Below are 20,821 nucleotides of genomic sequence, written 5' to 3'. Positions count from 1 at the left end.
TCGGTGTTGCAATGAACTGCAACAAAACAAAAATATGGTGTTACATTTTTTTGTTCTTGATGTGATGCTTTTTAAACAAGAAAAGTAAATTAAATACAATACTGACAAACTTTACAGTGAATTCATTTCTGGTCTTGCTTGTCATGGTGGTGTTATATATTTTATGGATTAAGGTTGCCATCTGCTGGGCAAAGCTAACATTGCAGCCATAAACCAGTTTAGCATTTATATACGCTTACATTAATAAGCGAAACGACGTCAATAAAATCCCTACCACTGTCTGTATACCACTAGCATTACTACTAATAATACATTTTCCACATAATACGTTTGAAAATGTTACCATATCGACATAAATCTCGTGCTTCCAGCTCTGCTTTTGCATTTACGACCAGTTGGTAAACAACCTATCCTGCTTTACGGCAGAGCTTAATCTTTACGTTAGAGAGTGGCAACAGTACACATTGCGTCTAAACTGCTAACATACTGTCTAAAGGTAATTTTAGCTGGACAGTTTGAGTTGCTGTAGCATATAAATGTATTTGCTTTCCCGATATTGAAGAGCCTTTGCTTGACATGATTGTGTATTTTCGTATCGGAGGATTCTTTCGTTTCAAACAATTTTGCAAAACTCCTGTCCTGCATTTGTACGTGCCAAGTTACAGCGAGTTGAGCAAACACACAGTAAAGTCACACACAATTAGTCACTAGCTTCGTATTGTATGCTGTTTTTATCTAGTGCTAGTCCATAAGCAGAATTGTACTTTTCACTATTTGGACGTTTGCCTATGGCCGAACTTGTCATGCTATGAACTCATTGAACGTCATCTCTCTCGGGCTGCCATGTTTGATTGCTAATGCATGTATGTCACTTGCCCCTGCTGCAGAGTGCTGCATAGGCAATGCGCTTTGGACTGCCTACTACAGAAGGATTGCAGGCTGGTGGACCTCTGAGGGCATTCTTTGTGGTGAGTATGTGTCCCAAACCACAAGTAGTCAAGCTGTAGTCAAGTAGAATAGACACATTCAAGAAGTTGCTTAGCCGTCTGCAATCCAGTTCGTATGTGCTTGTTGTCTTACCAAATGTAACATACAGTGTAGCAAAATGTAGCCTCGTCCTAGCCATTGTAATATGCAGAAACAGTGAAGTGGGTGATTTGATTTAATGTATTTCTCGTGAAATATTTCCACCATAGAATGTTGTCTGTCAGTTCTTCTCCTAACCTCTGTTTACATGGCGACCCCTAGATTGCGTTGCTTAGCGTGTTGATGCTCACGCTGCTGAGGACTGTGGGATTGAGAGCATTCTCCATGGCGTCCGAGACCTACATGTCGGGCACACACTCTGCTGCCTTCGTCACCTGCCCCAACGAACAGGTGGCCAAAGATCTGGCCAGGTAACGGATAGACACAGACGTACACAAACATTCTAATCTGCTATGTATAATTGGGAATCAAGTCAGATGTCACCTCTAAGACATTTCTATCGGCAATGTTCAGAAAGTTGCACTCTCCCGAATGCGACGTTGATTCACACTATAGGGCCAAACTGAGCCAAGTTGGGCTGAACTGGTTACACATCCACCAGGGCTGCTTGAACCATGCTGGAAAGAACCCTGTCAAAAGAAAATATCAGAGCCGGTATGGTTTGCGTCGGCCCTGTAGTCTGAATCATGGATTTGTTCACCATATTGTGCTGGATGCAGTTAATCCATCCAGTCTGATTGGTTGTTGTCATTGTCCCCCCACCACCTGACAGGGGAATCGTTGAGAAGAAGCTGGCTGCTTGTGTCAACATCGTCCCCCAAATCACATCTGTGTAAGTGTGGACCATGACGGATCAGAGATTAGAAACTGGGTGGTTTAAGTCCTGAATGCTGATTGGCTGACAGCCGTGGTATATCAGATCGTATACCATGGGTATGACAAAACATTTATTTGTACTGCTGTAATTACGGCACCACGGCTAAGGGCTGTATCCAGGCACTCCACCACACATATGAAGGGAATGGAAGGGTTACTGATTGGGATTGGTAACATGTCTCTGTTTCTTGTCAGATATGAGTGGCAGGGGAAGATCCAGGAGGATGGTGAAGTGTTGCTGGTGCGTATTCACACCTTTTTATTCCTGGTTCGACATGGACCTACAGTGTCTGTAAACATTGAATGAAGACGATATATATATGTGCTTGGTTTATCTGAGCGTGGTGTAGCTAAGGTTCTAACTAGTTTCTTCCTGCTTTTAGATGATAAAGACCAGAAGTTCTAAGGTTGCATCTCTGGCAGAATATGTTAGGTAAGCAGTGTGTGTGTGTGTGTTCTTGTATTTCCCTCAGTTATAGGGATGATATGTAGTCTTCATACTAAATCAGGCAGTGGGGGTGTGGTGTTTAATCAGTCCTTTCCCAGAATTACCGTTGACATTTATCAGTGACTCATAGTAGCTGTGTACTGTGTGTGTGTGTGCGTGTGCGTTCATGCATTTGTCTATCTGTGTGTGTGTGACTCATGCTGTGTTTGCTTGCTAACAGGTCCAACCACCCGTATGAAGTAGCAGAGGTCATCAGCCTACCCATAGAGCAGGGCAACCCACCCTACCTGAAGTGGCTTGGTGACGCTGTACCAGAATGATGGGTGGATGGAGAGAGGAAGGGATAGGTGGATGGACAGAGGGAGGCTGCGAGAAATGTATTTGGAATAATAAAATCTGCAGAAATGTGACAAAGGTATTTTTACTGTTTCAGTGTTGTCCTGGTTTTGACCAATAGAGGGATGCAGTGAAAGGGTCTATCTACAGTCAGGTCCAAAATGATTGGCACCCTTGAGAAAGATGCGAAGAAAAGGCTGTATAAAAAATAAATACTACTAGTACTGAGCGTTATTGTAGCATATATTATATTTTATGCTAATAAAGATGGGGGTCAGAATTATTGTTGTCAATACCTTTCAAACCCACATCCTGTGAGGATAACAGCACAGAGCCTTTTTGTAAAATATTTTACGAGATTGGAGAACACGTTGGAGGGGCCTTGCACCGTTCCTCCATACAGAGTCTTTAAAGATCCTTGCTATCATTTGTCTGCTCTTATGGACGGCCCATGGGGTTATTTTTGGCTTACGCATCTTTTTTTCAACTCAAAACCCACCACTGGTGTGCGTGACCAAAGAGCTCTATTTTTATGTCATCCAACAGATGTAAACGCCATTGGCACATGGACTGGATCTGGTGCTTTATCCTCGCAAGGGGAGGTGTTGAAAACAGGGGCGCCAATCATTTTAGCAAAAGATAGAGGCGAGAAAAATATTACTTCTCAAAATCTTTCTCTGAGCGTATTAGTATAAAATAATATAATAACTGAGCATATCATACAGCTCAGTATTTGAATGATTTAATTTATACAGACTTTTTTGCTCATCTTTTATCAGGGGTTTCAATCATTTTAGACCTGACTATTTCCCTACGTTTCAGGCCCGTCATCATTTTCATTTTAGACCTGACTATTTCCCTACGTTACTGTCTCAGGCCCGTCATAGATCAGGGGTTTCAATCATTTTAGACCTGACTATTTCCCTACGTTACTGTCTCAGGCCCAGTCAATAGACCTGACTATTTCCCTAGTTACTGTCTCAGGCCCGTCATAGATCAGGGGTTTCAATCATTTTAGACCTGACTATTTCCCTACGTTACTGTCTCAGGCCTGTCATAGATCAGGGGTGCCAATCATTTTAGACCTGACTATTTCCCTACGTTACTGTCTCAGGCCTGTCATAGATCAGGGGTTTCAATCATTTTAGACCTGACTATTTCCCTACGTTACTGTCTCAGGCCCATAGTCATAGATCAGGGGTTTCAATCATTTTAGACCTGACTATTTCCCTACGTTACTGTCTCAGGCCCGTCATAGATCAGGGGTTTCAATCATTTTAGACCTGACTATTTCCCTACGTTACTGTCTCAGGCCCGTCATAGATCAGGGGTGCCAATCATTTTAGACCTGACTATTTCCCTACGTTACTGTCTCAGGCCCGTCATAGATCAGGGGTTTCAATCATTTTAGACCTGACTATTTCCCTACGTTACTGTCTCAGGCCCGTCATAGATCAGGGGTGCCAATCATTTTAGACCTGACTATTTCCCTACGTTACTGTCTCAGGCCCGTCATAGATCAGGGGTTTCAATCATTTTAGACCTGACTATTTCCCTACGTGACTGTCTCAGGCTCGTCATAGATCAGGGGTGTCAAACTAATTTCCCCTGCGGGCCACTTTCGGTCTTCACCCAATTTGTCCGGATCCGTCTCGTGGACCTTAAGTTTGACACGTCATACATTATCTGATTGCTTCTCCACAATCAATACTGCTGTTAATTTAAAGAGCCGACAAACCCTTAACACTCATCAATGCTGTTGGAAAGTGACAGAAGGGTTTTGTCCCGCTGTGATCAGAATATCTGATTGCTCTGATCAACATGTATCTCTTCCATACTGAGACCAATGGTATACTAGTGACTTGGAATAAATACAAAAATCACATAAGACATTTATTTTTTTCTTCAAACTTCACATTCAATTTGAGGCTTTGTAGTCAGCAGCATACACAGTACACAGACACTATCTAAACATAGAAATACAATTTACATAGCCTGGTACCAGATCAGTTTCTGCTCTTGCCAACTCCATTGCTGTTATTGTCAACCCTAACATGTTTGACATGACAATGAGTGACAAGGAGTTGGCATGATGGAACAAACAGACTGGCACTAAGGCTACCATGTACACACTATCAGAAACAGTTTAGATTTTCACCAAAGCAGGAGCTGGGTTCCATCCACACACTCTGTGTGACCAAAGCACCGGCCTGGTCCCAGATCTGTTAGTGCAGTCATCTCCTTGTGGTTGTCAACATGTTTGGCATGACAAGGAGTGGTATGATGGCACAAACAGACTAGTAACCAGGCTACCAAAGCACCACCGTGGGTGAGACATAAGCGTAGACATAAGATCGTTAGAAAGGAACTGGTCTTTCATTTAAGGTGTGTGACTTTTCCAAACATCTCTCCATACATCTCTTCTAATGCAGTGGTTCTCAAACCTCGGAGAATCTCAGACGTTCCATGTATTTGGATATTCCAGAGCTAGCACACCTGATTCAATTTGTCAACAAATAACTTGATCATTCATTTAAAGTATGACGAGCACTTTTCCCAATAACTTATCTTCTAACTTGTTAACTTCTAGCTGTGTGTAGACATAAACTGAGTGTACAAAACATTAGGAACACCTGCTCTTTCCATGACATAATCCAGGTGAAAGCACAGGAGGTTGGTGGCATCTTAATTGGGGAGAAGGACTCATGCAAATGGCTGGAGTGGAATGGTATCAAATACATCAAACATAGTTTCCATGTGTTTGATACCATTCCATTGGCTCCATTACAGCCATTATTATGAGCCGTCCTCCCCTCAGCAGCCTTCACTGGGTGAAAGCTATGATCCCTTATTGATGTCACTTGTCAGTGTAGATGAAGGGGAGGAGACACGTTAAAGAAGGATTTTCAAGCCTTGAGACAATTGAGACATGGATTGTGTCTGTGTGTCATTCAGAGGGTGAATGGGCAAGACAAAAGACAGGAGTGCCTTTGGACGGGGTATGGTAGTAGGTGTCAGGAGTGCCTTTGAACGGGGTATGGTAGTAGGTGACAGGAGTGCCTTTGAACGGGGTACTGTATGGTAGTAGGTGACAGGAGTGCCTTTGAACGGGGTACTGTATGGTAGTAGGTGTCAGGAGTGCCTTTGAACGGGGTACTGTATGGTAGTAGGTGTCAGGAGTGCCTTTGAACGGGGTACTGTGCCTGTCAGGAGTGCCTTTGAACGGGGTACTGTATGGTAGTAGGTGTCAGGAGTGCCTTTGAACGGGGTACTGTATGGTAGTAGGTGTCAGGAGTGCCTTTGAACGGGGTACTGTATGGTAGTAGGTGTCAGGAGTGCCTTTGAACGGGGTACTGTATGGTAGTAGGTGTCAGGAGTGCCTTTGAACGGTACTGTATGGTAGTAGGTGTCAGGAGTGCCTTTGAACGGGGTACTGTATGGTAGTAGGTGTCAGGAGTGCCTTTGAACGGGGTACTGTATGGTAGTAGGTGTCAGGAGTGCCTTTGAACGGGGTACTGTATGGTAGTAGGTGTCAGGAGTGCCTTTGAACGGGGTACTGTATGGTAGTAGGTGTCAGGAGTGCCTTTGAACGGGGTATGGTAGTAGGTGACAGGAGTGCCTTTGAACGGGGTACTGTATGGTAGTAGGTGACAGGAGTGCCTTTGAACGGGGTATGGTAGTAGGTGACAGGAGTGCCTTTGAACGGGGTATGGTAGTAGGTGACAGGAGTGCCTTTGAACGGGGTACTGTATGGTAGTAGGTGTCAGGAGTGCCTTTGAACGGGGTACTGTATGGTAGTAGGTGTCAGGAGTGCCTTTGAACGGGGTACTGTATGGTAGTAGGTGACAGGAGTGCCTTTGAACGGGATACTGTATGGTAGTAGGTGACAGGAGTGCCTTTGAACGGGGTATGGTAGTAGGTGACAGGAGTGCCTTTGAACGGGGTACTGTATGGTAGTAGGTGACAGGAGTGCCTTTGAACGGGGTAGTGGTGACAGTGCCTTTGAGGTGATGGTAGGGTGACAGGAGTGCCTTTGAACGGGGTATGGTAGTAGGTGTGCCAGGAGTGCCTTTGAACGGGGTATGGTAGTAGGTGTCAGGAGTGCCTTTGAACGGGGTATGGTAGTAGGTGTGCCTTTGAACGGTGTACTTTGGTAGTAGGTGTCAGGAGTGCCTTTGAACGGGTATGGTAGTAGTGTCAGGAGTGTCTTTGAACGGGGTATGATAGTAGGTGTCAGGAGTGCCTTTGCCTTTGAACGGGTACTGTATGGTAGTAGGTGACAGGAGTGCCTTTGAACGGGGTACTGTATGGTAGTAGGTGACAGGAGTGCCTTTGAACGGGGTACTGTATGGTAGTAGGTGTCAGGAGTGCCTTTGAACGGGTACTGTATGGTAGTAGGTGTCAGGAGTGCCTTTGAACGGGGTACTGTATGGTAGTAGGTGTCAGGAGTGCCTTTGAACGGGGTATGGTAGTAGGTGTCAGGAGTGCCTTTGAACGGGGTACTGTATGGTAGTAGGTGTCAGGAGTGCCTTTGAACGGGGTAGGTGTCAGGAGTGTATGGTAGTAGGTGTCAGGAGTGCCTTTGAACGGGGTACTGTATGGTAGTAGGTGTCAGGAGTGCCTTTGAACGGGGTACTGTATGGTAGTAGGTGTCAGGAGTGCCTTTGAACGGGGTATGGTAGTAGGTGTCAGGAGTGCCTTGTCAGGTGAACGGGGTACTGTATGGTAGTAGGTGTCAGGAGTGCCTTTGAACGGGGTACTGGTAGTAGGTAGTTTGAGGTGTATGGTAGTAGGTGTCAGGAGTGCCTTTGAACGGGGTACTGTATGGTAGTAGGTGTCAGGAGTGCCTTTGAACGGGGTACTGTATGGTAGTAGGTGTCAGGAGTGCCTTTGAACGGGGTACTGTATGGTAGTAGGTGTCAGGAGTGCCTTTGAACGGGGTATGGTAGTAGGTGTCAGGAGTGCCTTTGAACGGGGTATGGTAGTAGGTGTCAGGAGTGCCTTTGAACGGGGTATGGTAGTAGGTGTCAGGAGTGCCTTTGAACGGGGTATGGTAGTAGGTGACAGGAGTGCCTTTGAACGGGGTATGGTAGTAGGTGTCAGGAGTGCCTTTGAACGGGGTACTGTATGGTAGTAGGTGACAGGAGTGCCTTTGAACGGGGTACTGTATGGTAGTAGGTGACAGGAGTGCCTTTGAACGGGGTATGGTAGTAGGTGAACGGGGTGTAGGAGTAGGTGCCTTTGAACGGGGTACTGTATGCCTTTGAACGGGGTACTGTAGGTGAGGAGTGCCTTTGAACGGGGTACTGTATGGTAGTAGGTGTCAGGAGTGCCTTTGAACGGGGTAACGGGTATGGTAGTAGGTGTCAGGAGTGCCTTTGAACGGGGTACTATGGTAGTAGGTGACAGGAGTGCCTTTGAGTAGGTGGGTACCTGAACGGGGTACTGTATGGTAGTAGGTGTCAGGAGTGCCTTTGAACGGGGTATGGTAGTAGGTGTCAGGAGTGCCTTTGAACGGGGTATGGTAGTAGGTGTCAGGAGTGCCTTTGAACGGGGTATGGTAGTAGGTGTCAGGAGTGCCTTTGAACGGGGTATGGTAGTAGGTGTCAGGAGTGCCTTTGAACGGGGTACTGTATGGTAGTAGGTGTCAGGAGTGCCTTTGAACGGGGTACTGTATGGTAGTAGGTGTCAGGAGTGCCTTTGAACGGGGTACTGTATGGTAGTAGGTGTCAGGAGTGCCTTTGAACGGGGTACTGTATGGTAGTAGGTGTCAGGAGTGCCTTTGAACGGGGTATGGTAGTAGGTGTCAGGAGTGCCTTTGAACAGGGTGCCTACTGTATGGTAGTAGGTGTCAGGAGTGCCTTTGAACGGGGTATGGTAGTAGGTGTCAGGAGTGCCTTTGAACGGGGTACTGTGGTAGTAGGTGTCAGGAGTGCCTTTGAACGGGGTACTGTATGGTAGTAGGTGTCAGGAGTGCCTTTGAACGGGGTACTGTATGGTAGTAGGTGTCAGGAGTGCCTTTGAACGGGGTATGGTAGTAGGTGACAGGTGTTTGAACAGGAGTGCCTTTGAACGGGGTATGGTAGTAGGTGTCAGGAGTGCCTTTGAACGGGGTACTGTATGGTAGTAGGTGTCAGGAGTGCCTTTGAACGGGGTATGGTAGTAGGTGTCAGGAGTGCCTTTGAACGGGGTATGGTAGTAGGTGTCAGGAGTGCCTTTGAACGGGGTATGGTAGTAGGTGTCAGGAGTGCCTTTGAACGGGGTATGGGTAGTAGGTGAACCTTTGAACGGGGTATGGTAGTAGGTGTCAGGAGTGCCTTTGAACGGGGTATGGTAGTAGGTGTCAGGAGTGCCTTTGAACGGGGTAGGAGTGCCTGTATGGTAGTAGGTGACAGGAGTGCCTTTGAACGGGGTATGGTAGTAGGTGACAGGAGTGCCTTTGAACGGGGTACTGTATGGTAGTAGGTGACAGGAGTGCCTTTGAACGGGGTACTGTATGGTAGTAGGTGTCAGGAGTGCCTTTGAACGGGGTATGGTAGTAGGTGACAGGAGTGCCTTTGAACGGGGTACTTTGAACGGGGGTACTGTATGGTAGTAGGTGTCAGGAGTGCCTTTGAACGGGGTGCCTTTGAACGGGGTAGTGGTAGTAGGTGACAGGAGTGCCTTTGAACGGGGTATGGTAGTAGGTGTCAGGAGTGCCTTTGAGTAGGGGGAGTGCCTATGGGTAGTAGGTGTCAGGAGTGCCTTTGAACGGGGTATGGTAGTAGGTGTCAGGAGTGCCTTTGAACGGGGTATGGTAGTAGGTGTCAGGAGTGCCTTTGAACGGGGTATGGTAGTAGGTGTCAGGAGTGCCTTTGAACGGGGTATGGGTAGTAGGTGTCAGGAGTGCCTTTGAACGGGGGTACTGTATGGTAGTAGGTGACAGGAGTGCCTTTGAACGGGGTACTGTATGGTAGTGTCAGGTGAACGGGTACAGGGTAGTGCCTTTGAACGGGGTACTGTATGGTAGTAGGTGTCAGGAGTGCCTTTGAACGGGGTACTGTATGGTAGTAGGTGTCAGGAGTGCCTTTGAACGGGGTACTGTATGGTAGTAGGTGTCAGGAGTACTGAACGGGGTACTGTATGGTAGTAGGTGTCAGGAGTGCCTTTGAACGGGGTACTGGGTAGTAGGTGTCAGGAGTGTAACGGGGTACTGGTAGTAGGTGTCAGGAGTGCCTTTGAACGGGGTATGGTAGTAGGTGTCAGGAGTGCCTTTGAACGGGGTATGGTAGTAGGTGTCAGGAGTGCCTTTGAACGGGGTATGGTAGTAGGTGTCAGGAGTGCCTTTGAACGGGGTATGGTAGTAGGTGTCAGGAGTGCCTTTGAACGGGGTATGGTAGTAGGTGTCAGGAGTGCCTTTGAACAGGGTACTGTATGGTAGTAGGTGACAGGAGTGTCTTTGAACGGGGTATGGTAGTAGGTGTCAGGAGTGCCTTTGAACGGGGTACTGTATGGTAGTAGGTGTCAGGTGTGCCTTTGAATGGGGTATGGTAGTAGGTGTCAGGAGTGTCTTTAAACTGGGTACTGTATGGTAGTAGGTGTCAGGAGTGCCTTTGAACGGGGTACTGTATGGTAGTAGGTGTCAGGAGTGCCTTTGAACGGGGTACTGTATGGTAGTAGGTGTCAGGAGTGTCTTTGAACGGGGTATGGTAGTAGGTGCCAGGAGTGCCTTTGAACGGGGTATGGTAGTAGGTGTCAGGAGTGCCTTTGAACGTAGTAGGTGTCAGGAGTGCCTTTGAACGGGGTAGGTGTCTGTTTGATGGTAGTAGGTGTCAGGAGTGCCTTTGAACGGGGTACTGTATGGTAGTAGGTGTCAGGAGTGCCTTTGAACGGGGTACTGTATGGTAGTAGGTGTCAGGAGTGCCTTTGAACAGGGTAGTGTAACAGGGGTGCCTTTGAACTGGGTACTGTATGGTAGTAGGTGTCAGGAGTGCCTTTGAACGGGGTAGGTGTCAGGAGTGCCTTTGAACGTAGGTAGGTGTCAGGAGTGTCTTTGAACGGGGTATGTTAGTAGGTGCCAGGAGTGCCTTTGAACGGGGTACTGTATGGTAGTAGGTGACAGGTGTGCCTTTGAACGGGGTACTGTATGGTAGTAGGTGACAGGAGTGCCTTTGAACGGGGTATGGTAGTAGGTGCCAGGAGTGCCTTTGAACGGGGTACTGTATGGTAGTAGGTGACAGGAGTGCCTTTGAACGGGGTATGGTAGTAGGTGCCAGGAGTGCCTTTGAACGGGGTACTGTATGGTAGTAGGTGACAGGTGTGCCTTTGAACGGGGTATGGTAGTAGGTGCCAGGAGTGCCTTTGAACGGGGTACTGTATGGTAGTAGGTGTCAGGAGTGCCTTTGAACGAGGTACTGTATGGTAGTAGGTGTCAGGTGCTCCGATTCCAGTGTTCATGATCTGCAACACTGATGGGTTTTTCAAGCTTAACAGTTTCCCGTGTGTATCAAGAATGGTCCACCACCCAAAGGACATCCAGCCGACTTGACACAACTGTGGGAAGCATCGGAGTCAACATGGGCCAGCATCCCTGTGGAACGCTTTGACACCTTGTAGAGTCCATGCCCCGAACTGAGGATCGGAAAACAACTTGACAAAACACTCAGGCTACAGCTACAAAACAATTATGTTCAGATACAAAGTGAACTTAAAGGCCACATTTGATACATTCTCTTATTGAATATGGCACTATGTACTGCCTACATACAGTACATACAAAGAAATACTGTATAGCTCTGCTCCGTAGAAAAACAGCTTTGTTCCTATGCAACTACCCAGAAACATATTATCTCAATCTAAATATCCACAAATATGGCTCTGCAAATATCTATCATTAGTTCCAAAGGCCAACTGCCTTCTGATGGTTCAGCTGCTTCACTCACATAAACAGCATCTGTCTGAAAGGTTCACTAACATTCTCCCCAAACAAAATAGCATTCGACATCAATGTCCACCACAACGTCGCTCAGAAGATATTCAGCTGGACGCCAATCAAATGAACCGAAGGTCGATATCAGAGTGCAGCTCTTTGATATACCATCCGCCATAATTGAATCGACTCGACTCCCGTCATCATGAATATGTATGAGAGTTAATCGTGCAGGTGCACTTCGGTGACATCATTCACTTTAATGATTCCATTCATTCTGATGAAACGTTCCACCAGGGACGAGGTGAGATAGCAATAGAACGGAACTAGATGTCTGTTTGCTTTCGCTTTCAACAGAAGGACACTAATTTGCACTTGTATTGTAAAGCCTCAGACAGAGGCAGTATGAACTCTCATTGAAATAGCTTCTACGACATTTAGAAGAACTGTTACATGATGCTGTTCTTGGATGAAAGGGAACACTTCGTTCCCTGTGATTTTAGTGGTATCATGAGACTTTTATACTCTGTCTGAAGGCTACTGTTGAAAACATACTGCACAATGAAACTGTAACATAGATACATCATTCAAATACTGACAATATAGTATGTGTTTTTCTCCTTGTGTGCATCTCTGAATAGCCTATTCAAAACTGTATTATGATTCTCAAACATTTCTGTACATTTTTACATTGCGCACTAAGCGTAATACTGAAATTGTTCTGTAAAGATTTGTAAATTCTCAGTCCAATAAAATAACTGATCATCAATTTTTGGCCAAAAAGCTTGGAATTTGAGGCAAGGCAGTTGGTATCATTGTAAGTTCACAGTTGATACTCAAAAGTGTCAATTTAAATGATACATTAGCGAACTCGGGGGGTAGCCCCAACTGGGGTTTGAACCCAGGTCCAGTGACTGTCAAGCCAACACCTTAATTGTTACCCTAAGAGCTCCAAACCTCTTAACAAGGTTGCTAGGTGTTGGGTTAATGTCGCTACATTCAATCCATATATCTCTGTTCCAATCGACACAGTAGCTCACTACTTAGAATGAGTCACTGTACCGGACATGCAATCCAGCTCCTGGGTAACGTTTCCCCTTGGTACAGATCTAGGATCAGCTTCCCCTCCCCCAACCATTAACCATGAGTGGGGAAAATGCTAAACTGACCCAAGATCAGCGTCTCTAGGAGCAGCTTCACCATCATTCTATACACTGTACAGTGTCCATATTAGGACAGCCTCAGTCTCAGCAAGACGTGTCCGCATCAGTGGTTTACTAGTATGGACATTGGGAAAAAGCTTATTTATGAGTTACAGGTAGCTGATCTCTAGCTTGGGGCTCTTCTCCACTGTCTCTGGACGTGACCTGTTACTTTCACTCTTTGATCCATTGGCAAGAGTGGAGACAGCGACAGTAGGCCCCAATTCTAAGCCTGGGCCTTTCCCAGCCTCCTCCCCAGCTTTAGCCCTCTGCCCCAGGGGTACCGTCTCCACCTTTCTCCCCGGAGTGAACAAGATACTGGAGCTCTCAACTTGTCCTCCTCCGTTCCCGTTCTGTGCAATCCTGCAGTTCTCTCTAATCTGAGTGGCATCTTCTCTTCTCTCCATCTCTATCCCGTTCTCCTCTTCCTCCTCCACTTCTTCCTCCACTTCTTCCTCCCCTCCTTCATGAGACTTGGTGACCCCCAGGCCATCTCGCGGCTCGGGCACAATTCCCCTCCAGAGCTCTGCAGGGCGCTGCAGCTCGGTGGCTGCCGCCCTCTCGTGGTTCTCCACCCTCCTCGAAGAACGACAAAGAGCCTTCCGGAACCCTCTCTTAAAATTATCAGACAGGAATCCGTAAATTATTGGGTTAGCGCAGCTATTAGCGTACGATAGGACCACCACAAAGTAGTACAGCCCCCGGAATTCGCCCGGTAACAGGATTAGCAGGTTAACGATGTTGAGGATGTAGAATGGGAGCCAGCACAACACGAACACTGCTACCACGACAACCACCATGCGCGTGATCTTGCGTTCGGACTTCCTGCGTCGGGAGGAGGTGGACCGGGCCCGTTTCCCCGCGTTGCGCACCTTCGAATCAAAACAAAACAATTCAACTTTATTGGCAGTTAAAACATCTCAGCACACTTTACAATTAAATATAATATAAAAGTTAAGTCAGCAATATAACACATGTCGGGTAGGCCACTGTAGGGTAGGCCACTGTAGGGTAGGCCAATGTAGGGTAGGCCACTTTAGGGTAGGCCACTTTAGGGTAGGACAATGTAGGGTAGGCCACTTTAGGGTAGGACAATGTAGGGTAGGCCACTTTAGGGTAGGCCACTTTAGGGTAGGCCACTGTAGGGTAGGCCACTTTAGGGTAGGACAATGTAGGGTAGGCCACTTTAGGGTAGGCCACTTTAGGGGGTAGGCCACTGTAGGGTAGGCCACTGTAGGGTAGGCCACTGGCCACTGTTAGGGCCACTGTAGGCCACTGTAGGGTAGGCCACTGTAGGGTGTAGGCCACTGTAGGGTAGGGGTAGGCCACTGTAGGGTAGGCACTGTAGGGGTAGGCCACTGTAGGGTAGGGGTAGGCCACGGTAGGGTAGGCCACTTAGGGTAGGCCACTTTAGGGTAGGCCACTGTAGGGTAGGCCACTTTAGGCCACTGTAGGGGGGTAGGCCACTTTAGGGTAGGCCACTGTAGGCCACTGTAGGGTAGGGCCACTTTAGGGTAGGGGTAGGCCAATGTAGGGTAGGTCACTTTAGGGTAGGCCATAGAAGGGTAGACAACTGTAGGGTAGGACACTCAGATGTAACAGGTCAGTGTAACAGGTCAGATGTTACAGGTCAGATGTTACAGGTCAGATGTTACAGGTCAGATGTTACAGGTCAGATGTTACAGGTCAGATGTAACAGGTCAGATGTAACAGTGGACAACTACAAATACTTAGGTGTCTGGTTAGACTGTAAACTCTCCTTCCAGACCCATATCAAACATCTCCAATCCAAAGTTAAATCTAGAATTGGCTTCCTATTTCGCAACAAAGCATCCTTCACTCATGCTGCCAAACATACCCTTGTAAAACTGACCATCCTACCAATCCTCGACTTTGGCGATGTCATTTACAAAATAGCCTCCAATACCCTACTCAACAAATTGGATGCAGTCTATCACAGTGCAATCCGTTTTGTCACCAAAGCCCCATATACTACCCACCATTGCAACCTGTACGCTCTCGTTGGCTGGCCCTCGCTTCATACTCGTCGCCAAACCCACTGGCTCCATGTCATCTACAAGACCCTGCTAGGTAAAGTCCCCCCTTATCTCAGCTCGCTGGTCACCATAGCATCTCCCACCTGTAGCACACGCTCCAGCAGGTATATCTCTCTTGTCACCCCCAAAACCAATTCTTTCTTTGGCCGCCTCTCCTTCCAGTTCTCTGCTGCCAATGACTGGAACAAACTACAAAAATCTCTGAAACTGGAAACACTTATCTCCCTCACTAGCTTTAAGCACCAACTGTCAGAGCAGCTCACAGATTACTGCACCTGTACATAGCCCACCTATAATTTAGCCCAAACAACTACCTCTTTCCCTACTGTATTTTATTTATTTATTTATTTTGCTCCTTTGCACCCCATTATTTCTATCTCTACTTTGCACATTCTTCCACTGTAAATCTACCATTCCAGTGTTTTACTTGCTATATTATATTTACTTCGCCACCATGGCCTTTTTTGCCTTTACCTCCCTTCTCACCTCATTTGCTCACATCGTATATAGACTTGTTTATACTGTATTATTGACTGTATGTTTGTTTTACTCCATGTGTAACTCTGTGTCGTTGTATGTGTCGAACTGCTTTGCTTTATCTTGGCCAGGTCGCAATTGTAAATGAGAACTTGTTCTCAACTTGCCTCTTTGGTTAAATAAAGGTGAAAAAAAAAAAAAACAGGACAGATGTAACAGGTCAGATGCTACAGGTCAGATGCTACAGGTCAGATGCTACAGGTCAGATGTAATGTTACAGGTCAGATGCAACAGGTCAGATGCAACAGGTCAGATGCACAGGTCAGATGCAACAGGTCAGATGCTACAGGTCAGATGCTACAGGTCAGATGCTACAGGTCAGATGCTACAGGTCAGATGTAACAGGTCAGATGCTACAGGTCAGATGCTACAGGTCAGATGCTACAGGTCAGATGTAACAGGTCAGATGTAACAGGTCAGATGTAACAGGTCAGATGCTACAGGTCAGATGCTACAGGTCAGATGTAACAGGTCAGATGTAACAGGTCAGATGTAACAGGTCAGATGCTACAGGTCAGATGCAACAGGTCAGGGCCGGAGTAGAGAACCGCACAAGGAAGGGTTCCCTGGAAGAGGGCCAAGTGGTCCCGCCCCTCAAAACAAATGCCTCTCACAATGTCTGTCTGATTTAAGGGAAGTATAAATAAATCAGTGGTATTATGAGACAAAGACATCAGAACACATTTATTTCATGTAACAACGGAGGTGTAGCAACACCTGGGTCTATGTTACCAATCAACAATGATGTTTCCTCCAAAAGGACATACTAGTTCAGTCTAAGTATAACAGACAGGCCTCCCAAGTAGTGTAAAATAGGTATTTTCTCCCTTTTAAGTGTGGAAGTAGTCCTAGATTCTGACCTTGATCACAATGAGCAGGTAGCAGAGACAGATGACGAGTAGCGGTCCGAAGAACCCGACTGTGCACGTGTACACGATGAACGATGCCTTCCAGACCTCGGCTGGCTCAGGCCACACGATACTACAGTTCCCATCATCCTCCAGTACGTCCGCGAACACCACCACGGGCAGCACCACCACAAACGACACCGCCCACACTGCCGCGTTCACCGCCTTGGCCACGTGCGGTCGCCTCCACCACGACGACCGTATGGGATGGACCACAGCGAGGTAGCGGTCGATGGACATGACCGTGAGACAGAAGATGGCGGTGAACTGGTTGATGGCGTCCACAGTCATGACCACACGGCACATGAGAGAACCAAACGGCCAGGAGAGCAGAGCGTTCTGGACCGCCAGGAAGGGGAGGCCTAGGGGAAGTTAAATCAACTATATTGACAGTGCAATTAGTCACTTGTCCCCCACCTACATGTACAGATTACCTCAACTAGCCTGTACCCCTGCACACTGACTGTACCGGTGCCCCCTGTATATAGCCTCCACACTGACTGTACCGGTGCCCCCTGTATATAGCCTCCACACTGACTGTACCGGTGCCCCCTGTATATAGCCTCCACACTGACTGTACCGGTGCCCCCTGTATATAGCCTCCACACTGACTGTACCGGTGCCCCCTGTATATAGCCTCCACACTGACTGTACCGGTGCCCCCTGTATATAGCCTCCACACTGACTGTACCGGTGCCCCCTGTATATAGCCTCCACACTGACTGTACCGGTGCCCCCTGTATATAGCCTCCACACTGACTGTATGCCCCCTGTATATAGCCTCCACACTGACTGTACCGGTGCCCCCTGTATATAGCCTCCACACTGACTGTACCGGTGCCCCCTGTATAGCCTCCACACTGACTGTACCGGTGCCCCCTGTATATAGCCTCCACACTGACTGTATGCCCCCTGTATATAGCCTCCACACTGACTGTACCGGTGCCCCCTCCACACTGACTGTATATAGCCTCCACACTGACTGTACCGCCCCCTGCCCCACACTGTATATAGCCTCCACACTGACTGTACCGGTGCCCCCTGTATATAGCCTCCACACTGACTGTACCGGTGCCCCCTGTATATAGCCTCCACACTGACTGTACCGGTGCCCCCTGTAGCCTCCCTCCACACTGACTGTACCGGTGCCCCCTGTATATAGCCTCCACACTGACTGTACCGGTGCCCCCTGTATATAGCCTCCACACTGACTGTACCGGTGCCCCCTGTATATAGCCTCGTTATTCTTATTGTGTTACTTTTTGTTATTTCTTTTTATTTTAGTCTACTTGGTAAATATGTTCTTCTTCTTGAACTGCACTGTTGGTTAAGGGCTTGTAAGTAAAGCATTTCACGGTAAAGTTTACACTTGTGTTTGGCACATGTGGCAAATACAGTTTGATTTGATTTGATTTGAATTTAAACCGCACACTTACATTGGATTTGAAGTGCATTTAAAACTGCAACACACTTTACAGTAAAATGATCAAATGAAAGAAATACTGTAACATGATCAAAAAGCAGACTGACCGCTGCGGTCATATTTAGTTACATTTCACGTGAAACAGAATGGGAGCTTGCAAAATAAGGCTGGTTTAACAAGGCTAATAACAGAGTTGAATAAACAACACCTTGAAAAACCACAATGAAACCACAAAAGAAATACTGACCTAGCATGAATAGCTCATCAGCGATGGCCAGGTTGAGTATATAGATGTTAGTGACCGACTCCGTCCTCACATAGTGTAAAACAATGTAGATGACCAATGTGTTGCCCACCAGGCCGATCACACAGACTGCTACATAGATGAGGGGGATAAGGACCCCTGCTATAGTGAGTTGAAAACCCCCCACGCCTCCACCGCCAGGGCTGGTCCAGTTGTGGTAGGATCCATTGAAGAAAGGGTCGGGGGTGAGGAGGAAGAGAGGGGAGGGAGGGAAGGTGTTGGGCTCAGGCATTGAGGGGGCGGCTGTGGGGAGGTAGATGGTCGGGGGCACTTGGACAAGCTCAATGGTGGTCAGAGGTGATGATATGTTGTTGGTTGTGGTATAATGGGTGGGTGGGTTGAGGTTGACCTCAGTGCGTAGCAACTGGACCTGTCTGGGAGACAGTAAGAGAAGTCAGTGTGTGAGAGAAAAAATACTGATATCTTTATGCATTCTCAAAACAACAACGCTATTCTGTTAAAGCATCCAAGACACTACAGGACATGAGCAACAATCAAAGAAAATAACCCTGTCACGTTCTGGCCTTTATTTCCTTTGTTTTGTCTTTATTTAGTATGGTCAGGGCGTGAGTTGGGGTGGGCAGTCTATGTTTGTTTTTCTATGTTTGGTTTCTGTTTCGGCCTAGTATGGTTCTCAATCAGAGGCAGGTGTCGTTAGTTGTCTCTGATTGAGAATCATGAGAATCATACTTAGGTAGCCTGGGTTTCACTGTTGGTTTGTGGGTGTTTGTTTCTGTGTGAGTGTTTGTCACCACACGGTACTGTTTTGGTTTTGTAGAGTTCATGTTATTGTTTTTGTTCGAGTGTTCATTTGTCTTTATTAAAAACATTATGGACACTTACCACGCTGCGCTTTGGTCCTCCTCTCCTTCACCAGAAGAAAGCCGTTACCAACCCATTTACCACGCTGCGCTTTGGTCCTCCTCTCCTTCACCAGAAGAAAGCCGTTACCAACCCACTTACCACGCTGCGCTTTGGTCCTCCTCTCCTTCACCAGAAGAAAGCTGTTACCAACCCACTAAGATTTTTATTACATTTTTTTCTCACAAATAAAGTTTTCGCCATTTTGTTTTTCTACGTGTCCATTTCTGTCCAGTTTCCCAGGTTTTCCCTCTCAAAGTCACACCTTTTTATATAGAAAAGTCCACAAAAATGGTTAAACCACATCAGGAGACCACTTTTGAGGTCTTGATTTTTGTAAATATTTGTGCATTTTTGGGTGTAGTTACCCTTTAATTCCAGTGGGCACCAGCAAGAGGCTGTTAAGATGTGTGAAACAAAACAAATACCCACTGGATTGATGCAAATAATCCTGATATAGTTCTGCCAGGTAAGTATAGGCTACTTTGTAGTCAACATTTAATCGAGAATATTGTTGGAAAAGCCTTTCCATCTACCAGAAGACTTTTCACTAGCGTCATCGCTAACGGCTACACAAAATGGTAGACATGTTCCGCACACACACAGACAGGGCATTGTTGTTGCCTCTTCAGAAAGTTGCAGGAAATAAGAATCACTGATGCATTCTGTTCATGGTTTATAATACAATAATACATTTTCAGTACGTTAAGTTGATTCCCTACCAAGTTCAATACATCTAGTTGATTCCCTACTAAGTTCAATACATCTAGTTGATTCCCTACTAAGTTCAGTACATTTAGTTGATTCCCTACTAAGTTCAATACATCTAGTTGATTCCCTACTAAGTTCAATACATCTAGTTGATTCCCTACTAAGTTCAATACATTTAGTTGATTCCCTACTAAGTTTAGTACATCTAGTTGATTCCCTACTAAGTTCAATACATTTAGTTGATTCCCTACTAAGTTCAATACATTTAGTTGATTCCCTACTAAGTTCAATACATTTAGATGATTCCCTACTAAGTTCAATACATTAAGTGTCACGTTTGTTGGAATGAATATCGGACCAAGGCGCAGCGTATGTTGAGTCCCACATAATTTTAATGAATAAAGTGAAACTTAGCAAAGACAAAAACAAATGAACAATAAACTAACAACAACCGTGACTACAGAGACAAACTAGAACCCCACATAGAAAATATAAACTAGACTAAACTAAGGCTTTCTATGGTCAGGACGTGACATTAAGTTGATTCCCTACTAAGTTATAACATGTTGTGTCATAAAGGCTTTATGAATGCTTAGTGCATAGGACAACCACAGTAAAGTGTTACCCATTCTAATTGTGAACTACCTCAACTACAGACAGCAGCAGCAACATCAGCTGAGGTTAATGGAGAAAGAACCAGAACACAACAACAACACATACAGGACCTGGACAGGCGTGGGCGCCGGGCTAATATGTTCACAACTTGTTGTTTTTGTAGTTGCCATCATCGCTCCTTAATAAAGTGGACGCTGTACGCACACGTGCACGTACACACACACACACACACACACACGCACACACACACACACACACACACACACACACACACACACACACACACACACACACACACACACACACACACACACACACACACACACACACACACACACACACACACACACACACACACACACACACACACACTCCTGTACTGCAGTAATGGAAGGTAATTGGCTCTCTATTAGTGGACGCAACCCAGACACTCATGTCGAGAACAGGGCATGACTTCTACAACACTGTTGGTGATTAACTGCTGAACAAGGGAACAAGGGAGTGAGAAAGGGTAGGGATGGGGGGGTGGAGGAAAAAAGGAGATGGAGAGAGAGATGAGGAGTGATGTTAATATGACATGAGAGATGGAGACATGATGGCCCGCTCAGATGTGGATTGGTACAGTTTGAGAGAGACAGAGAGAGAGAG

General features: G+C 46.5%; 2 protein-coding genes across 3 annotated transcripts; one reads left to right on the top strand and one right to left on the bottom strand.

Annotated features, from left to right (window-relative positions):
• Window positions 1-365: 365 nt before the first annotated feature.
• On the top strand, window positions 366-2,721 carry LOC121845281 (protein CutA homolog). 2 transcript variants are annotated; one of them, XM_042316310.1, is made up of 7 exons: window positions 366-496; window positions 888-968; window positions 1,249-1,397; window positions 1,760-1,819; window positions 2,059-2,104; window positions 2,247-2,296; window positions 2,532-2,721. In XM_042316310.1, exons 2-7 carry the CDS (start codon window positions 903-905, stop codon window positions 2,629-2,631), a joined length of 471 nt encoding a protein of 156 aa, XP_042172244.1. In that variant the 5' UTR covers window positions 366-496; window positions 888-902; the 3' UTR covers window positions 2,632-2,721. The 2 variants fall into 2 exon arrangements, with proteins under 2 accessions (XP_042172244.1, XP_042172245.1); XM_042316311.1 differs by lacking the exon at window positions 366-496 and adding an exon at window positions 523-647.
• Window positions 2,722-11,200: 8,479 nt separating this feature from the next.
• Window positions 11,201-19,072, bottom strand: LOC121845282 (somatostatin receptor type 5-like). The gene is made up of 4 exons (XM_042316312.1): window positions 19,065-19,072; window positions 17,930-18,360; window positions 16,212-16,621; window positions 11,201-13,629 (listed from the first exon to the last, which is right to left on the bottom strand). The coding sequence occupies exons 1-4, from the start codon at window positions 19,070-19,072 to the stop codon at window positions 12,868-12,870; spliced, it is 1,611 nt and encodes a 536-aa protein (XP_042172246.1). The 3' UTR covers window positions 11,201-12,867.
• Between the last annotated feature and the right edge of the window lie 1,749 nt (window positions 19,073-20,821).

This window comes from Oncorhynchus tshawytscha, unplaced genomic scaffold, assembly GCF_018296145.1.
Source record: "Oncorhynchus tshawytscha isolate Ot180627B unplaced genomic scaffold, Otsh_v2.0 Un_contig_11576_pilon_pilon, whole genome shotgun sequence".
In the NCBI taxonomy this organism is placed as follows: Eukaryota; Metazoa; Chordata; class Actinopteri; order Salmoniformes; family Salmonidae; genus Oncorhynchus; species Oncorhynchus tshawytscha.
The sequence above is the reverse complement of the archived record's forward strand: the minus strand, read 5'-3'. Positions and strand labels throughout refer to the sequence as shown.